We start from the raw sequence: 25,358 nt of genomic DNA on the forward strand, positions 1-25,358 counted from the left end.
GTGGACCACAAGGCTGTGTGCTTAGCCCCAGCTCTACTCGCTTTACACTTATGACTGTGTGGCTAAACTCAGCTCCAAAACCATATTCAAGTTTGCTGATGATACCACTGTTGTAGGCCGAATCAAAGATGGTGATGAATCAGAATACAAGAGGGAAGTTGAAAACTTGGCTGACTGGTGTCATATCAACAACCTCTCACTCAATGTCAGCAAGGCCAAGGAACTGATTGTAGACTTCAGGAGAGAGAAACCAGAGGTCCATGAGCCAATCATCTTCAGAGCATCAGAGGTGGAGGCAACTTTAAATTCCTGGGTGTTATAATTTCAGAGAATCTGTCCACGACCCGGTATGTAAGTGTAAATGGACAGAAAGCACAGCAGTGCCTCTACTCGGAGTCTATGGCTATTCATCATGACATCTAAAACTTTGATGTTTAGTGGAGACTGTATTGACTGGCTGCATCACTCCCTGCTATGGAAATGCCATGCCTTTGAATGGAAAATCCTACAAAAGATACTGGATTCTGCCCAGTACATCATGCATAAAGCCTTCTCAACTATTGAGTGCATCTATATGGAACACTGTCGTAGGAAAGCAGCATCCATCTTCTGAGATCACCACCACCCAGGACATGCTCTTTTCTCGCTGTTGACATCGGGTAGAAGGTAGCAAAGCCTCAGGACTCAACACCAGGTTCAAGGACAGTTACTACCCTGCAACCTTGAACAAAAGGGGATAACGACACTCACTTGCCCATCCATTGAGTCATTCCCACAACCAATGATGTCATGTCAAGAACTCTTTATCTTGTTACCTCATGTTCTCATTATTTCTTTACATTTGCATTTGCACAGTTTGTTGTTTTCTGCATTCTAGTTAATTTTTCATTGATCCTGTCATAGTTATTCTATAGATTTACTGAGAGCACCCACAGGAAAATGAAACTCAGGGCTGAATATGGTGATATATATGAACTTTGAATCTCAGCTGAGGCCTCCCTACAGATGGATATGGAAGAAGAGTCCAAGGTGTTTCTTACCATAAACACTTACAAAGGGCTTTGCCACTATAATAGGCTTATTTTTGGAGTAGCATCTGCACCTGCACTCCGGCGGAAAGCTACGGACCTGCTGATATAATGTTGCCCAGGAACTCAGTGTTACCTGGATGACATCATTGTTACCACTAAGCATGAGAAGGAACTTTATAGTGATAGATCCATTTATCTCCATAGGTTTTGCCTTCTACTGAGTGGTTGAGCTGCTGTTTTATTTTGGATTTCCACTGTGAGAGGAGATATTACGGAGGTATATAAAATCATGAGGGGTATAGATAGGTTCAATGCAATCCGGCTTTTTCCATTGGGTTTGGGTGGGGCTACAACCAAAGGTCATGGGTTAAAGGTGAAATGTGAGAAGTTTAAGGGGAACATGAGGTGAAACTTCTTCACTCAGAGGGTTATGAGAGTGTGGGATGAGCTGCTAGTGCAAGTAGTACATACGAGCTCAATTTCAACATTTAAGAGCGGTTTCGGTAGGTACATGGATAGTAGGGATACAGAGGGCTATGGTCTTGATGCAGGTCGATGGGACTAGGCAGTTTAATTGGTTTCAGCATGGACTAAGGGGCTGTTTCTGTAATGTACTTCTCTATGACTCTGACTATTCTCTTTTGTTTTTTAGTCATGTCTAAGGCTTCTGGTAGATTTGACAGATACTTCTTTTGCCTTTTACTTTAATTTCAAAAAAGGCTCATTTACATTTTCAGTTCTGAATGACAAGAATGAATAATAATAATGATCTTAAACCTTAAAATCTTAAAACCTTAAATCTTAAAATTCTTGCCAATAACATTAGAAATGTTAGACACACTAACCAGTTAAAAAAAATCAATGTATAAAATGTCAAGGAAGTCACAAGGTGACTGAGGGGAAATGATAAAGTAGTGTTGGTGGGGTTACAATACTGTACCAATGTCTTAGGCGCAGAAATACAGCTAAGGTGCCTATGACAACACAGTACTGTATTAATTTTATATTCTGTACTGTACTACTACAGAAAAATTCACACTTCCATGACATTCTGTAATGATGAATAATCCATTTGTTTGGATTCAAACGACCTTGCCTGGTGTCTCTGGGTAGTGTGTGTCGGAATCTCACGACCGTCGTCCCTCTCATTCCATCTCTGGCACCCCACCCTTGCCCTACCCCATATGCTTCGTTCCCGAAAGATTTACAAACTCTCTCTCCGCTGAACAAATACTGTACGACTGCAAAATTCTTTGACCTAGCTGTATATAGCCTCAGACGTTTCCACAGTACTATACATGTTTTTACAGACCGTTGTTTAACTCTTTAAGAAGGCAAGCGCAGGGAGAACTATACCCAGAGGCATCGATTGGGACATCCCAACATATTCTAGTATTGTGAGCGGAACAGTCTCCTCCCACCACCAATACCCAATCGCGTTTTGCTCTGAGTTCCCCAATTAACAGCGTCATGGAAAAAGATCTGAGCTAGTCAAAACGCTATTCACGTATTAATTTGCAGTGCTTAATGCTCTGCTCTGGGCTTTGTAATTTCTAAACTGGTTTGAGCAGAGCAAAGATATGGCGCTGTTCTATAACGTGGACACCTGGATTGAGGCGAACAAGCCACATTTTAGTCCTGTTTGCAACAAACTCATGTAAGCTTTGCAGTTAAGTCTTCATACAGCGGAGGCTAAAGCCTCTCCGAAATATCCAGTAAAGACGACGCAAATATGGTCTGATAAATTTTGTTAGCTGGTCTCGAACCATGCATCCCGGCGTCGATAGTAAAATTCCAACATAACTTTCTTTGGAACAGATTCCTCTGTACTTTTCAGTTCCAGGCTACTGGCGATATTGCTTCCCACCCCCAAGTGAAATTCATCGAGATTGTTAAATTGATGTTTTCTTTAAAGCAAGTGCACCAAGTTCTAGAACTGATCTAGCAGTCTTAAAGGCAATGATTCTGAACTATAAGGTTTTTAACTGTGAATCACCTCTTCAAAATTGTTCAAGGCGTTGTTAATACTTTATTCCAAAATAATTTTATACAGGAACTTTGGTCAGCTGTTGGTCATGTTTGTTGGAGGACCCAATGAAAGGAAAGATTATCATATTGAGGAAGGAGAAGAGGTAAAATGTAACTACTTGGTGGTGTGTATATATTCGGAAATATCTTTAATGTAACCGGACCATTTGGCTCAAAGGGTTTTGCTCATGTTTGTGTTGTAGACAACCATCGTCCTTTTGCATTTACGGCATCAAAGCCATTCTGTGTATCATGCTATGCCTCCAGCCATGGAATACTATTTTCTTTTGAAAGCAATGCAAAGCAACTGATAACATCAACTCCCGTTGTAAGCAGTCTAATTCTAGGTAAAACAGCACTTACTCAGCATCAGGAACAGCTTACCCTCTGCCACAAGACTTAAAAATGGATGCTGAACCTATGAACACTACCTCACTACTTTTTATTTCTCTTTTTACACTATTTATTTCGTTTAACTATTTAATATATTCATATATTTAATGTAATTCAGGTTTTTTCTATGTTTATCATGTACTGCTGTGGCAAAACTTAACAAATTTCACCACGTATGCTGGTGATATTAACCTTATTCTGATTCTGTGGGTGGAAGTTAAATTGTACATGTTTTAGGGTGTTTAAAAGCAGCATTATGTATTACTTTTTTAAATCTTTTGTAAAACCTTAAACATTTCAATTGTGATTTGTAGAGCCTTTTGGACAGCAGTGCTTCATTGATCAACAGCAAAATTAAGACCATAAGATATTGGAGCAGACATATACCATTCGGCGCATCGAGTCTGCTCTGCCATTCAATCATGGGTTGATCCAATTCTTCCAGTCATCCCCACTCCACAGCTTTCACCCCATACCCTTTGATGCCCTGGCTAATCAAGAACCTATCTATCTCTGCTTTAAATACACCCAATGACTAGGCCTCCACAGCTGCTCATGGCAACAAATTCCACAGATTTACCACCCTCTGACTAAAGTAATTTCTCCGCACCTCTGTTCTAAATTGAAATCCTTCAAACCTGAGTCATGCCATCTTGTCCTAGACTCCCCTACCATGGGAAATAACTTTGCCATATCTAATCTGTTCAGGCCTTTTAACATTTGGAATGTTTCTATGAGATCCCCCACTCATTGTCCTGAACTCCAGGGAACATAGCCCAAGAGCTGCCAGTCGTTCATTCGGTAACTCTTTCATTCCTGTGAATCTTCTCTGAACCCCCTCCAATGTGAGTATATCCTTTCTAAAATAAGGAGCCCAAAACTACACACAATACTCCATGTGGTCTCATGAGCGCCTTATAGAGCCTCAACATCACATCCCTGCTCTTAAATTCTATTCCTCTAAAAATGAATGCTAAAATTGCATTTGCCTTCTTCACAACATTCTCAACTTGGAGGTTAATCTTTGGGGTATCTTGCACCAGGTCTCCCAAGTCCCTTTGCATCTCTGCATTTTGAATTCTCTCCCCATCTAAATAATAGTCTGCCCCTTTATTTCTTCCACCAAACTGCATGACCATACACTTTCCAACATTGTATTTCATTTGTCATTTCTTTGCCCATTCCCCTAAACTATCTAAGTCTGTCTGTAGGCTCTCTGTTTCCTCAACACTACCTGCTCCTCCACCTATCTTTGTATCATCGGCAAATTTACCCACAAATCCATTAACACCATAGACCAAATCATTGACGTATGTCGTAAAAAGTAATGGTCCCAACACCAACCCCTGTGGAATATAATGAGTTCAGAGGATCAATGGGAATAGGTGGATGTCATATACTTGAATTTCCAGAAGGCATTCGATAAGGTGCTGCTAAAGAGACTTATAAATAAGATACGGATGCACGGAGTCGGAAGAAGTGTATTGGCATGGATAGTGGGTTGGTTAGCCAATAGAAGACAGAGTTGGTATAAATGGGTGTTTCTCTGGTTGGCAGTCTGTGGTGAGTGGGGTGCCGCAGGGGTCGGTACTGGGTCCACAGCTGTTTACCATTTACATTGATGATTTGGAAGAGGGGACTGAGTGTAGCGTAGCAAAATTAGCTGATGACACTGAACTGAGTGGAAAAGCAAATTGCACAGAGGATGTGGAGAGTCTGCAGAGGGATATAGATAGGTTATGTGAGTGGGCCAAGGTCTGGCAGATGGAATACAACGTTAGTAAATGTGAGATCATCCACTTTGGAAGGAATAATAGTAGTGCAGACTATTATTTAAATGGTGAAAGATTGCAGCATGCTGTTGTGGAGAGACTTGGGAGTGCTTGTGTATGAATCGCAAAAAGTTGGCTTGCAGGTGCAACAGGTTATTAAGAAGGCAAATGGAATATTTGCCTTCATTGCTAGAGGGATTGAATTCAAGAGCAGGGAGGTCATGCTGCAACTATACAGGGTACTGGTGAGGCCGCACCTGTGCAGTTCTGGTCTCCGTACTTGAGGAGGGATGGACTGGCTTTGGAAGCAGTGCAGAGGGGGTTCACCAGGTTGATTCCAGGGATGAAGGGGTTAACCTGTGAGGCGAGATTGAGTTGCCTGGGACTATACTCTCTGGAGTTCAGAAGAATGAGAGGGGATCTTATACAAACATACAAAATTTTGAAAGGGATAGATAAGATAGAATTAGGAAACTTGTTTCCATTCGTAGGTGAGACTAGAACTAGGGGACATTGCCTCAAGATTCAGGGGAGAAGATTAAGGACGGAGATGAAGAGAAACTTTTTTCCAGAGAGTGGTGAATCTGTAGAATTCTCTTCCCAGGGAAGCTGTTGAGGCTTCTTCACTAAATATATTCAAGATACTGTTAGTTAGATTTTTGCTTCGTGGGGGAATTAAGGGTTATGAGGAAAGACAGGTAGATGGAGCTGAGTTTATGGACAGGATCTTGTTGAATGGTGGGTCAGGCTCGATGGGCCGGATGGGCTACTCCTGCTCCTGTTTCTTATGTTCTATCTCCACTAGTAACCAGCCAGCCAGAATAGGATCCCTTTATTCCCACTCTCTGTTTTCTGCCTACCTGCCAATTCTTCACCCATGCTAGTAAGGTGCTTGTAATTCCTTAGGCTCCCATCTTGCTAAGCAGCCTCCTGTACGACATGTTGTCAAAGGCCTTCTGAAAATCCAAGTACACCACATCTACTGCATCTCCTTTTGTCTACCCTGCATGTAATTTCCTCAAAGAATTGCAGTAGGTTTGTTAGACAGGATTTTCCTTTCAGGAAACCATGCTGTCTTTGGCCTATCTTATCATATGCCTCCAGGTACTCCGTAATCTCATCCCTAACAATCGATTCCAAGAACGTCCCAACTACTGATGTCAGACTAACAGGTCTATAGTTTCCTTTCTGCTGCCTCCCACCCTACTTAAATAGCAGAGTAACATTTGTGATTTTCCAGTCAAATGTTACAATGGCAGAGCGATCATCAGTAATGCCTTTGCAATTTCTCCAACTACTTCCTTCAGAGTTCTTGTAGCTACAGGTGCTAAGCACAGCTGTTGTAATCTTGGCAGCAGCCCCAGAGAGAGAATTCATAATACACTCTGTCCTATAATGGTACTTGAGGGAAAATGTCATTAAGCCTACTTACAAAGTCAAAAATCAAAAAGTTGAGCATGGTGTGAATAATGTTCACTAAGTTGTGTGTATTTCACTGCAAGGAGTATTGTCGGTAAGGTTGATGAGTTTAGGGCATGAATCAGCACAGGAATTATGGCATTGTAGCTGTTAGTGAGACTTGGTTGCAGGCGAGGCAGAACATTCTGAACAATGTTCCGGGGTTGTGTTGTCTTAGACAAGATAGATCAGGAGGGATTCAAAGGGGGAAAGGTGGAATTACTTGTTAGGGAAAATGTCACAGCGGTACTCAGACGGGACTGACTGGTGGCCTTATCTACTGAGGGTTGATAGAGGAATAAGGAATGGATGAGCATGTTAATGTGACTATATCTGACCACCCAAAAGTTAGTGGGATTTAGAGAAATAATTTTGTTGAGATAGAAAAATAAGGTTATGATAGGTTATTTTAACTTTCCACGTATTGATTAGGATTTCCATTCTGTCAAAAGCTGGATGGGATACTGTTTGTCAAGTACTGTGTTCAGAAAAGATTCTGTAATCTGTATATAGAGATCCCAAATAGAGGGAATGTGATACTGGATCTCCTAATAGGGTACAAGACAGGGCAGGTGACAGACGTGTGTGTAAATTAGACCAATTAAAGGTCTGCGTGATTATTTTTGCGTGGAACCCAAAAGAAATGGGTGTAATCTTAAATGGATTTAATGTATCTGTATTTACTGATGCTCAGACAGAGAATAGAGAACTAAGGCAAACCAGCAGTGAGGTCAGAGGTATTTAAAACATCCTTGGCTACAGGTGAGTTCCCAGAGAATTGGAGGATGCTATGCTGATGTTGCGTTGTTTAACAAAGGCTCTAAGAATAAACCAGAAAATTATAAACCAGTGAGCCTGACATCAGTAGTGTAAGTTATTGGAGCATATTCTAAGGGACCAGATATAAAAGTCTTTGAATCAATTGGGCTTGGTCTGCACGGCCACTCAAAATGGCTGTAATGTTAAGTAGAATCTCCAGTTCCCCCATCTTTTCCAGTGCAGAGATGAACTTGCCCTTGATGGGGTTTGCCTTGTGTGGGATTGAGAGTTGTTGTACCGTCCAAGCTAAGAGCTGAAGTCCTAGAGCGGCTACATGGTGGTCATCTTGGCGTTGTCAAAATGGAAGTGTTGGCTTGAAGCTTTGTCTGAAGCCTGGGACAGATCAGCTGATTGTGCCACTCACCATGCACTATTCGGGATGTCAATGTGTCCAGAAGCTATCAAGAGCATTTTGAAGAAGAAAGGGGAAGATAGGTGCTCAGAGCTGCCAGAATCACTTCTTGGAATCTCAGAGTTATAAGCACCTTGGAGGAAGCCTCAGAATCTGAGATTGTTTCACAGCCATTAGTCTCACCTGCCAAGCAGAATGACTCTGGCGCACCCCCACACCCATCAGGAAAGACACCCCACAAGAGTAAGGCATATGAAACCTGAGAGCACTATGTTAAGTTTGAGTTGAAGTTTATAGCTAAGTAGGGAGTAGTGTGTATTCAATATTTCAGTAATATTGTAAATATATTGTTTGATTAAGCATTATTGTTTACATAATTCACTGTGTTATATGTAAGAAGTTTCTGAGCTCAGATCAACATTTACACAAACTAATGATTAAACTGTCAACCTTCCTCTGCTGTGCAAAGGACAATGTACTTATTGCCAAAGGGTATTCTAGTTACTGATCAACATAAAATTATGAAAGGAATTCCAGTCATTGAGGAAAATATGTTCAGCCTATCTTTATCTGTGCCAAAATACTCTTGGCATCCATTTATTAAATAATTTCATGATTTTCTCCTATTATATTGGTTAGTATGTGTATGGAGACATGGTACATTCTGATATCAGTCTTAAAGATATTCTTAGAGTGATTTATCAGTTCATCAGATTTTGCCTCCCTACTGAGTGTTTGATGTCCTGCTTTATTTCAAATTTCCACTATTCTTAACTTTTTTTTATTCATGTCTAAAGCTTTTGATAGATTTGAGTTTGAACCCTTTTTTGCCATTTCTAAAAAAAGTCTTCATTTACATTTTCATTTCTGAAAGCAGATACTGTAGTGAATTCCCATGAAGATTGTAATGTTATGAGAGATGATCTCAGAAACTTGTTTTATAATGTAAATCTTGGCACAATCAAATTAACAGCTCTTTCCCAAACCATTCAGTGCTTAAATATTTCCTATGTGCCTTGTTGACCACTTTTGAATGTCATATTAAAGGTGTTTTTTGCAGAATGTTAGACAATTCTTACACAAATTTTACTGTTTCTATCTTTATTTGAAGTTCAATGTTCTGTTAGACATGTGACTTGCTATTCCAAAGTTCAAAGTCCAAGGTAAAATTTATTATCGGAGTCCATCCTTGTCACCACATACAAACCTGAGATTCTTTTTCCTGTGGGCATACTTAGCAAATATATAGAACAGTAACTATTAACAAGATCAATGACAACAAACTGGACAAAAGCAAATATAACTAAGTAGCAATAAATAATGAGCATGGAGGAGCTTTGTAAGTTTTGTATATTCTGGAGTTATTTCATATTTTCCAATACACCTGTAGAGAAGTGTTATCCATTCCTTTCTCATGTCCATTAATTTATATTGACCCGTAATTATTTTTTCACCTGCTGTTGATTTGTGCAACTTATTCTATCATTCTTTGAGCTTCCATTCTGCCAGTATTTTGTTCTGCAAACTTTTTGAGGCAAAACTAGTTGCCTAAAAAAGAAAGACGTGGCTCAATTCCTCCAAATACTTTGTTCAGTAAGCATGAATTCCTCTTCAAAATATTTTTTCTTACAGTTAGTTTGTCCACTTTTATCTTGAATCTACACTATTGAGATAAACAAGTAGGCTTTCATGAAACTAAAATTCTTTTCTCTTGCAAGTTCATGATCCAGTGTGTTTTCCTTTGTTTTCTAGTTGTTTTACCAGTGGAAAGGTGACATGTGCCTGAAGATTATAGAAAAAGGAAAGCATAAAGATGTACACATTCGAGAAGGAGAGGTCAGTGGAGTCTTAAAGATGTCAGAGTTAACAAAACTCTCAAGTATATTTAATGAAATTTCCAGCAGAGATTTTTTTTAAACTTGGCACTTCCAGTAACATCTATATTTGATATCTGTTTCCATTGTTCAGAACAAGGGTTGGGGTGGGAATCTCCCTGTTCCTATCTGCAGTCAGATTAACTGTAGTGAACACACTTGCACTGTCCACTCCCAGCCAACACCACCACTGCTTCTGTAATTCCGTCTCTCTTGGCACCAACTTTATTCTCTCCAACTCCTTCCTACTTTCTGCAGCTTAAAACGTTCCCATTTCCTGAATTCTTCTAATTAAAAAGTCAGCTAGCTTGATTATAATTCTGTTCCTCCCTCCATTAGATTTTGGGTCGATATATCCTCTGGCTTGGGGAATGAGGAACCAGATATTGCAGTCTCAAAGTATTCATTACATTGCATCGTGCATTCGGGTCCACCATGACAGATTTTTTTTGTTCATTTAGGTTGTAGGCAATCTTGTATACCCAATGCTCTGGGGTCTCAGTTACTGCGTACATCTGAGATAATGATCAATAGATTTTTCTATTCAAGGGATGTGGGCTTTGCAGGCTGAGCCATGAATTAATTGCCCATCCACAGTTGCCCTTGAGAAGGTGATGGTGAGTGATGTTCATGAGCTGTTACAGCATTGTTGGTAAACTCACCGCTCAAGGGTCGCAAAGGGCCGAGTTCAGCATTTACCCAGCAACGGTGAAGGAACAGCAATAGATTTCTGGAGGGCAGCTCTTGACATACTCTTGCTGCCCTTCTAGCTGGTAGAGGTCATAGGTTTGATAAGCATTCTTGGTGAGTGCTTGCAGTCCATCCTGTAGGTAGCATAGACAGCTATTGCTGTGCATCGGTGGTGGAGTAAGTGTGTGATTGTGAGGATGATGTCTCAAGTGAGCTGCTATGATGTTGAGCTTCCTGAGTGTTACTGAAGCTCTGCTCCTCCCACTGAATCACCTTGCTGACGTGAGCCTTGTAGATGATCGGCAGGATTTGGAGATGAATTTCTCACTGCAGGATTCCTATTCACTGCCCTGCTCTTATAGCCAAATTGTGAACGTAGTAGCTCCAGTTTAGTGTATTTTCATATATTAAAGAAAATTGAGGAATATCAATTTCACATAAGAAAGTTATGCTGTGGTGAAAGATTATGAATTCAAGTCACTTTTATTGTCATTTCGATCATAGCTACTGGTACAATACATAGTAAAAATGAAACAGTGTTTTTCAGGACCATGGTGTTACATGACACATTACAAAAACTAGACTGAACTATGTAAAAAAAAAACAACATGGAGAAAGCTACACTAGACTACAGACCTACACTGGACTGCGTAAAGTGCAGAAAACAGTGCAGGCATTACAATAAATAACAAACAGGACAGTAGGGCAAGGTGTCAGTCCAGGCTCTGGGTATTGAGGAGTCTGATAGCTTGGGGGAAGAAACCTTTTACATAGTCTGGTCGTGAGAGCCCAAATGCTTCAGAGCCTTTTTCCAGACGGCAGGAGGGAGAAGAGATTGTATGAGGGGTCCGTGGGGTCCTTCATAATGCTGTTTCCTTTGCGGATGCAGCGTGTAGTGTAAATGTCCGTGATGGCAGGAAGAGAGACCCCGATGATCTTCTCAGCTGAACTCACTATCCGCTGCAGGGCCTTGCGATCCGAGATGGTGCAATTTCCGAAACAGGCAGTGATGCAGCTGCTCAGGATGCTCTCAATGCAACCCCTGTAGAATGTGATGAGGATGGGGGGGGGGGGGGGGGAGATGGACTTTCATTAACCTTCGCAGAAAGTAGAGACACTGCTTGGCTTTCTTTGCTATGGAGCTGGTGCTGAGGGACCAGGTGAGATTCTCCGTCAGGTGAACACCAAGAAATTTGGTGCTCTTAACGATCTCTACCGAGGAGCCGTCAATGTTCAGCGGGGAGTGGTCGCTTTGTGCTCTCCTGAAGTCAACAACCATCTCTTTTGTTTTGTTCACATTCAGAGACAGGTTGTTGGCTCTGCACCAGTCCGTTAGCCCCTGCACCTCCTCTCTATAAGCTGACTCATCGTTCTTGCTGATGAGACCCACCATGATCGTGTCATCGGCCCCTGTGCACAGTGTGATGGTGTGATACATGATTGGGATAGAATAGTACGAGAGGCACAAAACCAAATGGCCTACACTTTTACTACTTGTGCTTTTGTGCTGAAAGCATCTGTGGGAAAGAGCTGAAGGTACATACAGCACTCGGCTGAGGCTGCATTGGATTGTAGAGTCAAGGTATTAGTTTGATATAATCTGACAATGAGTGCAAAAATTTTTATTTGATTTCATTAAAACTGACTGACAGGGTGTAAGAAGTAACGTAGTTACTGGTACTAAAGACAAATTGATGGGGCTGGACAGTGAAGGAAGTTGCAACACACTAGATGTTATGTGCATGGTTTTGTTTCTTTATTTTGTAAGTTTCTGGAATAATTATGAACTTCAAACAAAGAACTTTCATCTGTAGATGACATTTAGATGAAGTGTCTCGGTCCAAAACATCGACTGTTTACTCTTTTCCAGAGATGCTGCCTGGCCTGCTGAGTTCCTCCAACATTTTGTGTGTTACTGACATTTTATAATTTGCTTTGCGGAAAATGTTGTTCTCATTTCCAATTTTGACATGATACATCAGCAGCTTATATGTATTACATAAGCAGAAGGCTAGAGGGAGGTGGATGGTAAAAAATGAGCTGGAACTTTATCAATCCAGTGAAATATCCCAATGGAAGGACCAAGGGAGGCCAGGAGATTAATTGAAAAAATGCTTTGATCATTGAACTCTTAAATCCAAAATGTCAAATAAGTTTTCTTTATTCCCTATCCCTCCAAACCCATTATCCAATTCAGATGTTTTTGTTGCCAGCAAGAATTCCCCATTCTCCACAGTGTCAGGCAAACACAGTTGGGCTGGTTTTTGAAAGGACTAGACTTGAAACAGAACTGGATGCCCTCAGGTAAAGTAGGAACTGCAAGATTCAAATTGCTTTGTGTCTCAGCTTTTTGTCTTATCTAAGGCGAGGGTCCCCAAACTGGGGACCATAGACCCCATACTTAATGGTATTGACCCATGGCATAAAAACGATTGGGAACCCCTAACCTAAGGTAAGAGTGACTGCAGAGGTTATGCTAAATAACAGACATTGCCTCTTATGAAAATTGACTAAACTTCACAAAATCTTTTCATATACTGGTAACAGTTTTATTTCAATGTATTTGAAATGATTTCTAGTTTTTAAACCACTGTCTTGAGATTTGAGCACGGCTCAATGTTATTACTCCCAGCCACAAAATTGGCGATAATAGACAATAGATAGATACTTCATTGATCCCAGTGTCACCATAGTATTACAAGTGCACAGATATACAAATATGAGAAGAGATGTAAGAAAGAATTTAAAAAACTTGCCTCAAACAGTCTAACAGGAGGGAGTCATCACTTCCCTGGCTACTGGTTGACTCATTCTAGAGCTGAGTGGCTGAAGGTGAGAATAACCTCATACGGTGCTCTTTGGAGCAGTGCAGTTGTCTTAGTCTATCACTAGAAGTGCTCCTCTGTTCAGCCACATTGGCATGCAGAGGGTGAGAAACATTGTCCAAAGTTACCAAGATTTTTTGAAGGGTCCTTTGTTCTACGTCAGCCTCTGTGACCAGTTTGACTCCTGTAATAGAGCCAGCCTTTCTAATCAGTTTATTGAGCCTGTTGGCATTACCCATGTTGATGCCATTGCTCCAGTACACCACCACATAGGTTGTACTGGTGACAACAGACTGGTAGAACATGTGAAGGAGAGGCCTGCATACTCCAAAGGACATCAGTCCCCTCAGGAAGTAGAGGCAACTCTGGCCCTTCTTGTACACAACCTGTGTGTTGGTGCTCCACTCAAATCTGTCATCCCCCAGGTACTTGGAGATCCTCACCACATCCCCACCCTCACCATCAATAGGAACAGTGAGCAGTGCAGGTTTAGTCTTCCTAAAACCCAACACCATCTCCTTTGTCTTACTGATGTTGAGCTGCAGATGATTCAGCTTGCACCATTTGACAGTCCTCCACCAGGATCCTGTATTCATCCTCTCTTCATACACACAACTGTTGCTGAGTCATCAAAGAATTTCTGCAGGTGATATGACTCGGTGTTGTATCTAAAGTATCAAAGCTGCTACACGTCCATAAATTTTCCATCTTCTTCTAGCTTGAAAGAACCTCAATGTACCACACAGTCAACAGTCATTGAACCTTGCAGAGCATGGGTTTGAAGTTCAAGGGAGATGGACAAGGTGTATCTCCTGATTTTAATCAGTTGAAAAACTGAAAGAGACTAAAGGAGTGGGAAGGAGAAAAAGAGCTGCAAGTGAAAGGAAACAAAAAAGGAGACAGGTAGGGATGGGGGGGGTGGGTGATGGTGGAATATACATTCATTTGTGGGGCTTTCAACATTAATTCCATACACAAGTAGAGGGCGGAGGTGTTGCTCCTGTATCTTCAATTCCATTCTGCTTCCAACTAGTCAACTAGTTGGAAATGACTTGGGCGCCACGGCAGTGTAGCGATTTGCGCAACGCTATTACAGCTCGGGCGTTCCAGAATTCAGTTCCCAGCGCCATTCTGTAAGGAATTCTGTACATCCATCCCATGAAATGCACGGGTTTTCCCCGGGTGCTCCCATATCTTCTCACGGTCCAAAGATGTGCCGGTTAGGTTAATTGGTCATTGTACATTCTCCCATGATTAGATCAGAGTTGATCAGGGTTGTGAGTTGCTTGGATGAAATGGCTTGAAGGGCCAGAATAGCCTCCTCCATGCTGTGTTGCCAAATAAATAAATAACTTTGACTGGAGGGTGTATCTTGTCCAGCTTCTTGCCAAGATAGAGTTGAAATACTACAACTTTATTCCAGTTTTTCTTGTGAAATCAAGTCACAATATAAGAAAGTTGAGCAAGCTACCATGCGGTAAGTTTGATCGATTGTGAGAACAATGTTTGTTTTTACTCTTTATAAATCTCGGACACTGAAGAACTTACATCTTTGATGTCTGGCAACGAAAGACATGGTTCTAATAATTAGAAACTCCCAACAATTCACACCACAGCTAAGTCATCATTTGCTTCTGAGCAACATTTACCAGCTCAGTAGCATTGAGAAGTATGCCAGCTTTGAGTCAGTCTGGAGATAATTTATGTTCCTGGTTCATCCCCCATTCTAGTGGTTAATCTGCTGTGATGTGGGTGGGCTTAGGGCATCAATGCTGATGCAGTTTTAATTTGTTTGTGGAAAAGTACAAATGAAGAAACAAAGAAATGGCAGATGAACTTAATGAGTACTTTGCATCTGTCTTCACTGTGGAAGACGCTAGCAGTGTGCCAGAGGTCTATGAGTGTCAGTGAGCAGGATTGAGTGACAAATGAAAAAAGTGCTAGGCAAACTCAAAGGTCTTGTGGTGGATAAGTTACCGGGGCCAGATGGACTACATCCCAGAGTACTGAGAAAGTTTGCTGAAGAGATCATGGATGCATTGGTCATGACCATTCATGAATCTCTTGATTCTGGCATGGTCCTGGAGGACTGGAAGGTTGCAAATGTTACTCATCTCTTTAAGAAGGGAGGAAGGCAAAAGAAAGGGAATTTATAGGCCAGTTATCATAACCTCCGTGATTGGGGAAAGTGTTGGAGTCTATTATTAAGGATGAGGTTTCAAGATACTTGGAGGCTAATGATAAAATAAGTCAAAGTCAGCATGGTTTCTGTAAAGGGAAAACTGGCTTGACAAATCTGTTGCTTGAATTCTTTAACGAAGTAACAAGCAGGATAGACAAACAAGAGACAGTGGATGTCAATTACTTGGATTTTCAGAAGGCTAGTGGGATTAAAAGGCTGTTTTTGGTTGGCTGCCGATGACTAGTGGTGTTCCTCAGGGGTGAGTATTGGTTCAGCTGCTTTTCATTGTCAGTAATTTAGATAAAGGAATTGATGGCTTTTTGGCAAAGTTTGCGGATGATACGAAGAGGGGTAGGTAGTGCTGAGAGAACAATGTGATTGCAGCAGAACTTAGACAAATTGGAAGAATGAGTAAAAAAAAAGCAGATGGAATACAGTGTTGGGAAATGTATGATTGTGCATTTTGGTAAAAGGAACAATAGTGTGGACTGTCATCTAAATGGGGAGAAAGTTCAAACATCAGAGGTTCAGAGGGACTTAGGAGCCCTCGTGTAAGATTCCCAGAAGGTTAATTTACATGTTGAGTCTGTGGTAAAGTTTCACAAGGATGACTCTGGGAATGAAGGGGTTAACATATGAGGAGTGTTTGGTAGCTTTGGGCCTGTACTCACTATAATTTAGAAGAATATAAGGGGATCTCATTGAAACCTACCAACTGTTGAAAGGACTAAATAGAGTGGATGTGGAAAGGACGTTTCCTATGGTGGGGGTATCCGGACTGAAGCGCACAGCATCAAAATTGACAGGTGACCTGTTAGAATGAGATAAGGAGAACATTTTTTAGCCAAAGAGTAGTGTATCCCTGAATACTATGCCACAGACTGCGGTGGAGGATTTGTCTGTGGGTACATTTAAGGTGGACGTTGATAGTTTCCTTCTTGGTTAGGGCATAAGTGGATATGACAAGAAGGCAGGTATATGGGGTTGAGTGGGATCCGGGATCAGTCGTGATTGAATGGCGGAGCAGACTCAGTGGGCTGAATGGCCTAATTCTGCTCCTATATCTTATGGTTAATAAAGATACTTCTTTTTGACAGATATTATGTAGCGAATTCTACTGATGTCCTGTTTGAGAAATGGTTCTACTGTGATGATCTGGGTACCCAGCTGGCACCGATAATAAGAGAGTAAGAGTTCTATGATTTTTGTTTTTCGGATCTAGGAGTGAAATGTACTGCTGGTATTTTCTGTTACTACTCTTAATGATGAAACGTTTGCTGAGTTAGCATGTAACTATTGCTCTTTTATTTAAAGCCTAAAACTTCATTTGACAGATTTTTTATCTTCAAAATGTGAATACTGATTTATCTCAACTTTACGGATATCACTGAATGAGAGAGCGTGAATTTATTCAAGTGGACCCTTCCCACTGTGAACATTTTTGTTTGCTGATAACAGCAGTAATTCAGCTGCAGCATATCTGTTGTCATTGCCCAAATACAGTTGGCTATTAGTCTTTTAAATTGGAGCAAATTCTCTCTAAGATGATGCATTTTGTTGTTTACACATTTTAGGAATGGGCAAGTAGACCCAGTGGATACCTAGCTGGTATTTATTTTTCCAGTTACTATTCAGCAATTTAACAAACACAGTAGTATAAATTCATGTGGCTATTCATAGTATGAGAAATATTATTCAATTTTTTCCACAGTTTGTCTTATCATCATGAGATTAATTTTCCTGTTGCATACATTCCAAGAGTGGTAAGTCCAAGACACGTTGCAGTTTGTGTGTCTAGTGGTGATGCGATCTTTCCCTGTAACCTTTGTAGTGTCTGCTTCAAGCTGTAGTGTCTCTTTGGCATGTTGTCCTTGACCTTGGAATGTATCAGCTTGCATGATGGGACTCGATGGGTGAAGTGCCCCACACACGTACTCCAGCCTTTGATTGCTTCATGCTATTCTGCAGTGTAAAGGAAAAGGTTCTGGGTCATATTAACTAGCAAGGTTAATTTTGCTACAAAACAATTTAAAAGTGATCTTTCCATTTCAGATTTTTCAACTCTGAAGAATATAGAACTGGAAGGCCAAATCCAGGTTTGGAAAGCATGCATGATTCAAATTGAAGCTTTTAATGACATTGTGTTTGTTAATGACTTGAAGTTTGTTAAAAATTATGCTTAGCATTCAGTCATTAAAAGAAGACAAACATCTATACACACTTTGCCTAGTTAATGCTGCTAAATGTTGCGCGTTAACACTGGCCTCAAGTTTCCAGTACTCTGAGATGATAGTTCAGTTATATGTGACAATAGAATAAATGTTATCTATCCTGTGTTCATGTTTCATTTATTTCAGACAATTTATGGAAAGAACTTCCATTTTGTATAAATACTGTCAGTACTGTGATGGAGCCCTTCTCATTAAATAACTGGATCAGCAGCCACCGTCAGGATATTAAAATGAAGCAGGTTGTGGACATGTTCAGTGACTACTTTGAAATTCAGGTGAAAGAATTGAATTGAACTTGTTTCTAATTAACATTTTTTACTAGAGGTAGTCCCCGAGTTACGAATGTCTGATTTACGAACAACTCGTACTTACGAACCGAGGAAGGAGAACGCCATCCACCATTTTAAGTTGTATCGCGACACCGTCCACCATTTTAAGTCATTGCCGTTGACACTGTGTTGAGTGTGTAACTTTGTATTTGGCTTAAATTTTTCTTAGCACCCTGACTCCCCTCGCCTCAGTTTCAGGCGGCTGGTGGCGCAGTGAGATCAGCGCCAGGCTCAAGAGCGGAGTTTCCCAAGTTCAATCCAGTGACAGACCGCTCCCATGCTGGGTTGATGTTGATCCAGTGACTCCCATACCATCAGTGCCGGGTTGATGTCGAGCTCGCAACTCGACTTCGTAAAAAAAAATCACTGCCACCTCCAGTTTAAGTTCCCACACGGAATATTGAGGAGGATCAAATACCCAAACCCAGCACAGCCCCCCACTTGTCCCGTTTAACCTGTCTAAGTGTGGTGGACTTTCGGACCGGGGGATTCAGTGCGGTGGTCCTTCGGACCCAGTGGAGCTCAGGACCCGCCGCCCGCAGTGTTTCTGTTCCGTTGACGGGGAGCGATCGCAATTAAAAATAAAGTAGAAATAATAAAGTGTTTGAAAAGAGGTGAAACGCCATCGGTCATTGGAAAAGCGTTAGGCTACAGTCAGTCAACAATGGGAACAATTTTAAAGGATAAAGTGAGAATAATGGAGCATGTGAAAGGCCCTGCCCCGATGAAAGCTACGATTATTACTAAGCGACGCTGTGGTTTAATTATTGGAATACGTTTCTTAAGTGTTTTATATGCATAGAACGGTAAAATATATACTATATACTAAGACAACCGTTTGACTAACTGACGCTAAATAATACCAGATGTACTTGTTCCGACTTACGTACAAATCCGACTTAAAGACGAAATCAGGAAGGGAACTCGTTCATAACTCGGGGACTGCCTGTATTTATTTCTTTAAGTGTACATACCTTCATAACTAATGTAAATGTGTTAATTTACCAAATCTCTTTTTGTGTTGTTCTGACAGACAGCGGTATTTGGTTCTGGACAAAGTGAAGACAAGGGAGCTACGGACTCTTGGATATGGCAGTTGGTGAGTAATTACTGTTACCTCTAATGTTTTGCCAATGTATGTAATCTTAATCAAATTTTAGTAGTTTTGTATTCTTAAAGTACAGTTTATGGCAGATAAAATGACTGCACCAAAAGCAATGTTTCCCTGTGAGCTAGAGGTCGTGGGTTAGGGGTGAAAGATGAAAAGTTTAAGGGGAACAAGGGGAAACTTCTTTGCTCAGAGGGTCGTGAGAATGTGGAATGAGCGGCCAGCACAAGTGGTGCACAAGTTCAATTTCGATGTTTAAGTGAAGTTTTGATTGGTACATGTATAGTCGGGGTATGGAGGGCTTTGGTTCTGGTGCAGGTTGATGGGAGTAGGCATTTTTAATGGTTTTATTGTGGACTAGATCGGCCAAAGGGCCTGTCTCTACTGTGCAGATATTGATGGAATAAACTGCTGGTAGCAGGTGGTCCAGACATAATAACATTTCCGTTCTGTAAAAACATCTTCTCTTTAAAGTCAAGGTCAAATTCTGTCTCTGCTCTTCAACACCTCTGAGACAGGGATGGAAAAACTGACTGAGGAATCCTGAGGTATGCTCTTGTCGGGTTTCCAGTGCCCACAGTCTCTCATCATTTTGAAGACTTGCTGGATGGCCAGCATTCAATATCAACTCTTTATTCCTTCCGTATATTGTGTGTGTGTGTGTGTCTGTGTGAGATATTCCGGAATCTGCACAATCTTTTGTGTATGTGTTCACCATTCATTTACCATTGGACTCATTAACTGAGTGCAGTGAAATGAAACTCAAGTGATTCATTTTACTTGTTTATTTCATAACAACAGAAATCATCCTGTCCTTAAATGAAATGTGTGTGTAAGGACTATAAACAGATCCAAATGGATCACAAGAATGGAATTGGGAATGGAGAAGGACTAGAGCTAGTTTGGTGAATGTATATGGAAGGAAAATTGGACAGGAGGTCAGTGGAATGGGAAGATCACCCAGTGGATGGTACAATCACCTGGACCAGAGGAACAACAACCTAGAGTTCTGAAAGAGGTAGTGTTAGAGATTGTGGTAGCATTAGAAATGATCTTCCAGAAATTATTGGACTCTGGCATGGTGCCAGAGGACTGAAAAATTGCAAATGTTGCTCCACTCTTTAAGAAAGGAGGAAGGCGGCAGTAAGGAAGTTATAGACCAGTTAGCCTGACCTCAGTGGTTGGGAAAATGTTGGAGTCAATTGTTAACGATGAGGTTATGGAGTACTTGGTGACACAGGACTAGATAGTACAAAGTCATCCTGCCTGATGAACCTGTCGGAATTTTTTGTGGAGAATACAAGTAGGATAGATGAAGGGGATGCAGCAGATGTATATTCAGACTTTCAGAAAGCAACATGATGCTGCTTACCTAGTTAAGAGTCCACAGTATTACAGGGAAGTTACTAACAGGTTTACAGCACTGGCTGATTGGAAGGAGGTAGCGAGTGGGATAAAAGGATCCTTTTCTGGTTGGCTGCCAGTGACTAGTGGTGTTCCATAGGGGTCGAGTTGGGACCACTTTTATATGCTGTTCATCAATGATTTACATGAAGCAATAGATGGCTTTGTTGCCAGGTTTGCAGTTGACATGAAGATTGGTAGAGGGGCAGATAGTGTTGAGGAAACAGGTAGGTTGCAGAAGGATTTAGACAGATTAGGAGAATGGGCAAGGAAGTGGCAAATGAAATACAATGTTGGTAAATGCATGGTCATGCACTTTGGTAATAGAAATAAATGTGTAGACTATTTTCTAAATGGGGGAAAAATCAAAAAGTCTGAGATACGTATGGACTTGGGAGTCCTTGTGCAGAACACCCTGAAGGTTAACTTGCAGGTTGAGTTGGTGATGAGGAAGGCAAATGCAATGTTAGCATTCATTTCAAAAGGTATAAAATACAAGAGCAAGGATGTGATGCTGAGGCTTTATAAGGCACTGGTGAGGCCTCACCTTGAGTATTGTGAATGATTATGAGCCCCTCATCATAGAAAAAATGCGCTGACATTGGAGCGGGTCCAAAGGATGTTCACGAGGATAATTCCAGGAATGAAAGGGTTATCATACGAGGAATGATTGATGGCTCTGGGTCTGTACTTGCTGGAATTCAGAAGGATGGGGGTGGGGAGGATCTCATTGAAACCTTTCGAATATTAAAAGGCCTAGACAGAGTAGATGTGGAAAGGATGTTTCCCATGTTGGGAGAGTCTAGGACAAGAGGGCACAGCCTCAGGATAGAGGGGTGCCCTTTCAAAACAGATGTGGAGAAATTTCTTTAGCCACAGGTTGATGAAGTTGTGGAATTTGCAGTTGTGTTACTGGGTGTATTTAAGGCTGAGATTGATAGGTCCTTCGTGGCATCAAAGGTTATGGGGAGAAGGCCGGGAACTGGGGTTGAGAAGGAGATAGAAATAAAGGATCAGCCATGATTGAATGGCGGCGCAGACTTGATGGGCCAGATGGCCTAATTCTGCTCCTATGCCTTAGTCTTAAGGTCTATGGAAAAGAACGTGAGGTGAAAGTTGAACAATGTGAGGGTGAGGTATGATTTATAACCAGATAACCATATAACAATTACATCACGGAAACAGGCCATCTCGGCTCTTCTAGTCCGTGCTGAACACTTACTCTCACCTAGTCCCACACAACCTCCACTCAGCCCATAAACCTCCATTCCTTTCCTGTCCATGTACCTGTCCAATTTAAAAAAGAGAGGTAGATCTGCAGTAATAATTGATTCCTTGGAGTGCAGGAGAAGGAGGGAAGATTTGACAGAAGTATAAAAAATTTTATGGGTGTAGACAGATATAATCAGGCATTTTCCATTGTGTTAGTGAGCCAAGATCCCAAGATAATAGGTTAAGGGTGGAAAGTAAAATATTTAAGAGGAATGTGAGGGTGTATTTATTCGCTCAGAGGGTAGTGAGTGTGTGGAATGAGCTGCCAGTGGAAGGAGTGGATATGGGTTTGATTTCAAAGTTAAATAAATGTTTGGATAAATACATTAATAGGTGGATTTTGGAGGGCTATCATCCAGGTGCAGGTTGATGGGATTGGGCACTAGATGGGCCTGAGGGCCTGTTTCTGTGCTGTACTGTTCTGTGACTCTGCAAGGACTTCCATTATGTGGATAGACTTGTGAAAGGAGGGTTGTTCTCCCACCTGACAGAAGTGATGTGAGAAAATCTGACAGCCACAGAGGAACGGTTTCCAGTGGCAGAGGATTAACAACTGATGATAAATGGCAAAAGCTCCAAAGTGACCTGAGGAAAACCATTTTCTTTCTCCTTCAGCAGTGGTTTGGAATGCATTGCTGGGGCCTATGGTAGATACACATTCAACAGGGAGTTGGTTAAGGACCAGAAATGGAAGTATTTCCATGACTATTGGGTAAGGCTCACAGTGAGCTGGATTAGACTTGCAAAAGGCCATTGTGAAGGAGGAAGGTGTCTGTTTTGACCCATCATTCAGTAACTATATTTCAATTAATGCAATAGGGATACAAACCAATGAGGAAATGCCAATCAATTTTTATTAATGAGACAGAATTTGACTGATTCTGTTTTTTAACCTGTTTGGTTAGTGTTAATGCCTTCACCTCTTTCTATCCCTGAAAGCTCCCTGCCACCTCTCCCACCACCCTTGCCACTTGCCTGTGTTCACATTGCGATTCTCCCATAACACATTACCAGATGCCATCCACTCCCCCTGACAGACTTTGTCCGAGCTGGTTACTCACACGGATTCTATTGAAATTAATGGTCCTTTGTATTTTCCACCAGGTTAGATCTGGCTCAGCATCTGAAAATGAGGAATCCCAGCAAGACTGGGGCCCATCACTGGACTCAGCAGCTATGACGTCCAATGATGGATGGGATTTCTTTGGTTAAAGCCTGCCAATATAACTGGGCTGTAATTCTTTATGTGACCACATGGGGGCTCTCCCTCGCTGTTCTACAGTCTCAAGAATTTCTAAAGAGATTGGGCAATTCTAGTAGAATTTGCTAAAGCAAGATATCATGATAAAAGATCTAGTACTTTCCCTGTGTATATGACAGATAAACTCTTGGGCTTCCTTCAGGGTACAGGTATCAATTTTAACTATTATTCCGATGACAATCTTTGACCTCAGCAGAGGTGATTTATACTCCCATCATCTGGCCCTCCTGACTGGTTAGTCTTCATCCAACCAGGTTGTGTAGTCCCACCTAGTTTACAGCTGAATTCCAGTTCATGCCCATGCATCGTCCCTGATGATGGCAGAGTTTGTCATCAAAACGTCAGCTAAAATTGATACCTATGCCCGGGTGGAAGCTTGAGAAGAGTTTATTTGTCAAGCGACATGATTTCAATTAATTCCAAATTACTTGTTTTCAGGATAAAATTTATTTATTAAGGTTTATTTATGAGTAAAAAATCTGTTGCATTTATAAACACTGGCTGGAGTTAATCAGCACCTTGTTGCGATTACTACTGTCGATAATCCTGGCCTCTGTTTTATTCTTTTCTCTTTCATTCTCTTTCAGGAGGGTACATCCGTGGTGGTAATGGATGGCAAAACTACCAAGCTAACAGCAGGAGACAGCCTTCCTGTGCCAGTAAAGATGAAGTAAGTGTATTACAGTGTGAAAGGAGACCCTGTGCCCTGTGAGTTCCAACTGACTCTGTGTAAAAACTATCCGGCTATCTTGCCCATCACCATTCTTTCTCCATAAGCGTACAAGGATGGCCTAGCAATGTAGTGCTTAATCATGGTTACATCGTCAATGCATTTTCCTTTTTCCCGCGTAGCCAGTCCCCAACCCCGACCCCACATATTCATCAATGTTCACAAAGGAAAAGGACACGAGGGATTGTGAGGGAATGGTATGCTGATATACTGAGGAATTTTGATATCAAGAAGCGACACTTTGGGTCTCTTGAAGAACAGTGGGGTTGAGAAGTCCCCAGGGACTAATGGAAGCGATCCCAGATTATTGAAGGAAGCAAGAGGGGAGATTATGGTTTTGATAGAGATCTCTGTAACCGAGAGGATATAGATATGCTGGGAATAGGGCTCAGGAAATGGCAGAAGGAGCTGGTCCTGACAAGTATGAAGCAATAGAATTAAATAGTCCAGAAACAGGCTGTTCAGCCCATCTCACTCAAGCCAACCAAGATGCCTACATGAGCTAGTCCTCCTTGCCTGCATTTGGCCCATATCCCTCTGTCATTTACTCATCTAACTAGTCTTCTAAATGCCTCCATCACTTCTTTCCATACAATGGCCAACATCTGTGTGGAGAAAGTTGCTCTTCAGGTCTTTTTAAATATTCTCTCACTTTAAATCAATGCCCTCTAATATACTGTGGGGGATAATGACTCTGAATACTCACTATATGTGTTACCCTCATGATTTCTTAGCCTTCATTGTTCCTAAGGAAATAGTCCCAGTCTATTCAGCCTCTCCTATTCACAAGACAAAGGAGCAGAAGTAGGCTATTTGGCCCATCGAGTTTGCTCCGCCACTCCTCCATGAGCTAAGCTGTTCTCCCATCTAATTCCAATTTCTGGCTTTTTTCCCATCTTGCTTGATACCCTGACTAATTAGATTCCTATCAATCTCCTCCTTAAACACCCTCAATGATTGGGCCTCCACAGCTGTATGTGGCAACGAGTTCCATAAATCCATGACCATCTGGCTAAAAAAATTTCTCCTCCTCTCTGTTTTAAAACCTCTAATTCTAAGACTGTGGCCTCTTGTCCTGGACTCGCCCACTAAGCGAAACAGCCTTTCCACATCTACTCTGTCCAACCCTTTCAACATTTGAAATGTTTCTGTTAAATCCCCTCCCATTCTGCTATACTCTAATGAATACAGTCCAAGAGCTGACAAACACTCCTCACATGTTTGTCCCTGCATTCCAGGAATCATCCTCGCAAATCTTCTCTGAATTCTCTCCAACATCAGTACATCCCTTCTAAGATGGGGGGCCCAAAACTGCACACAGTATTCCAAATGAGGTATCACCAGTGCCCCATAGAGCCTCATCAACACCTCCTTACTCTTATATACTATTCCTCTTAAAATGAATGCCAAAATAGCATTCGCTTTCCTTACTGCCGATCCAACCTGGTGGTTAACCTTTAGGGTATCCTGCACTAGGACCCCCAAGTCCCTTTGCAGTTCCAATTTTTGAATTTTCTCTCCATCTAAATAATAATCTGCCTGATTATTTCTTCTTCCAAAATGTACAACTGTACATTTCTTAACATTGTATCTCATCTG

General features: G+C 41.4%; 1 protein-coding gene across 2 annotated transcripts in view; it reads left to right on the forward strand.

Annotated features, from left to right (window-relative positions):
- Nucleotides 1-2,555: 2,555 nt before the first annotated feature.
- Nucleotides 2,556-25,358, forward strand: part of LOC132402474 (3-hydroxyanthranilate 3,4-dioxygenase-like) — a 35,169-nt gene continuing 12,366 nt past the window's right edge. For both annotated transcript variants that reach the window (XM_059985328.1, XM_059985327.1), the window contains exons 1-9: nucleotides 2,556-2,688; nucleotides 3,085-3,163; nucleotides 9,606-9,689; nucleotides 12,615-12,721; nucleotides 16,522-16,611; nucleotides 17,477-17,520; nucleotides 17,782-17,930; nucleotides 19,018-19,083; nucleotides 23,617-23,699. In XM_059985328.1, coding sequence (XP_059841311.1) covers nucleotides 2,612-2,688; nucleotides 3,085-3,163; nucleotides 9,606-9,689; nucleotides 12,615-12,721; nucleotides 16,522-16,611; nucleotides 17,477-17,520; nucleotides 17,782-17,930; nucleotides 19,018-19,083; nucleotides 23,617-23,699 — 779 coding nt within the window. In that variant the 5' untranslated portion in view covers nucleotides 2,556-2,611. The remainder of the gene's footprint in view (nucleotides 2,689-3,084; nucleotides 3,164-9,605; nucleotides 9,690-12,614; nucleotides 12,722-16,521; nucleotides 16,612-17,476; nucleotides 17,521-17,781; nucleotides 17,931-19,017; nucleotides 19,084-23,616; nucleotides 23,700-25,358) is intronic.

Source organism: Hypanus sabinus, chromosome 12, assembly GCF_030144855.1.
Source record: "Hypanus sabinus isolate sHypSab1 chromosome 12, sHypSab1.hap1, whole genome shotgun sequence".
In the NCBI taxonomy this organism is placed as follows: Eukaryota; Metazoa; Chordata; class Chondrichthyes; order Myliobatiformes; family Dasyatidae; genus Hypanus; species Hypanus sabinus.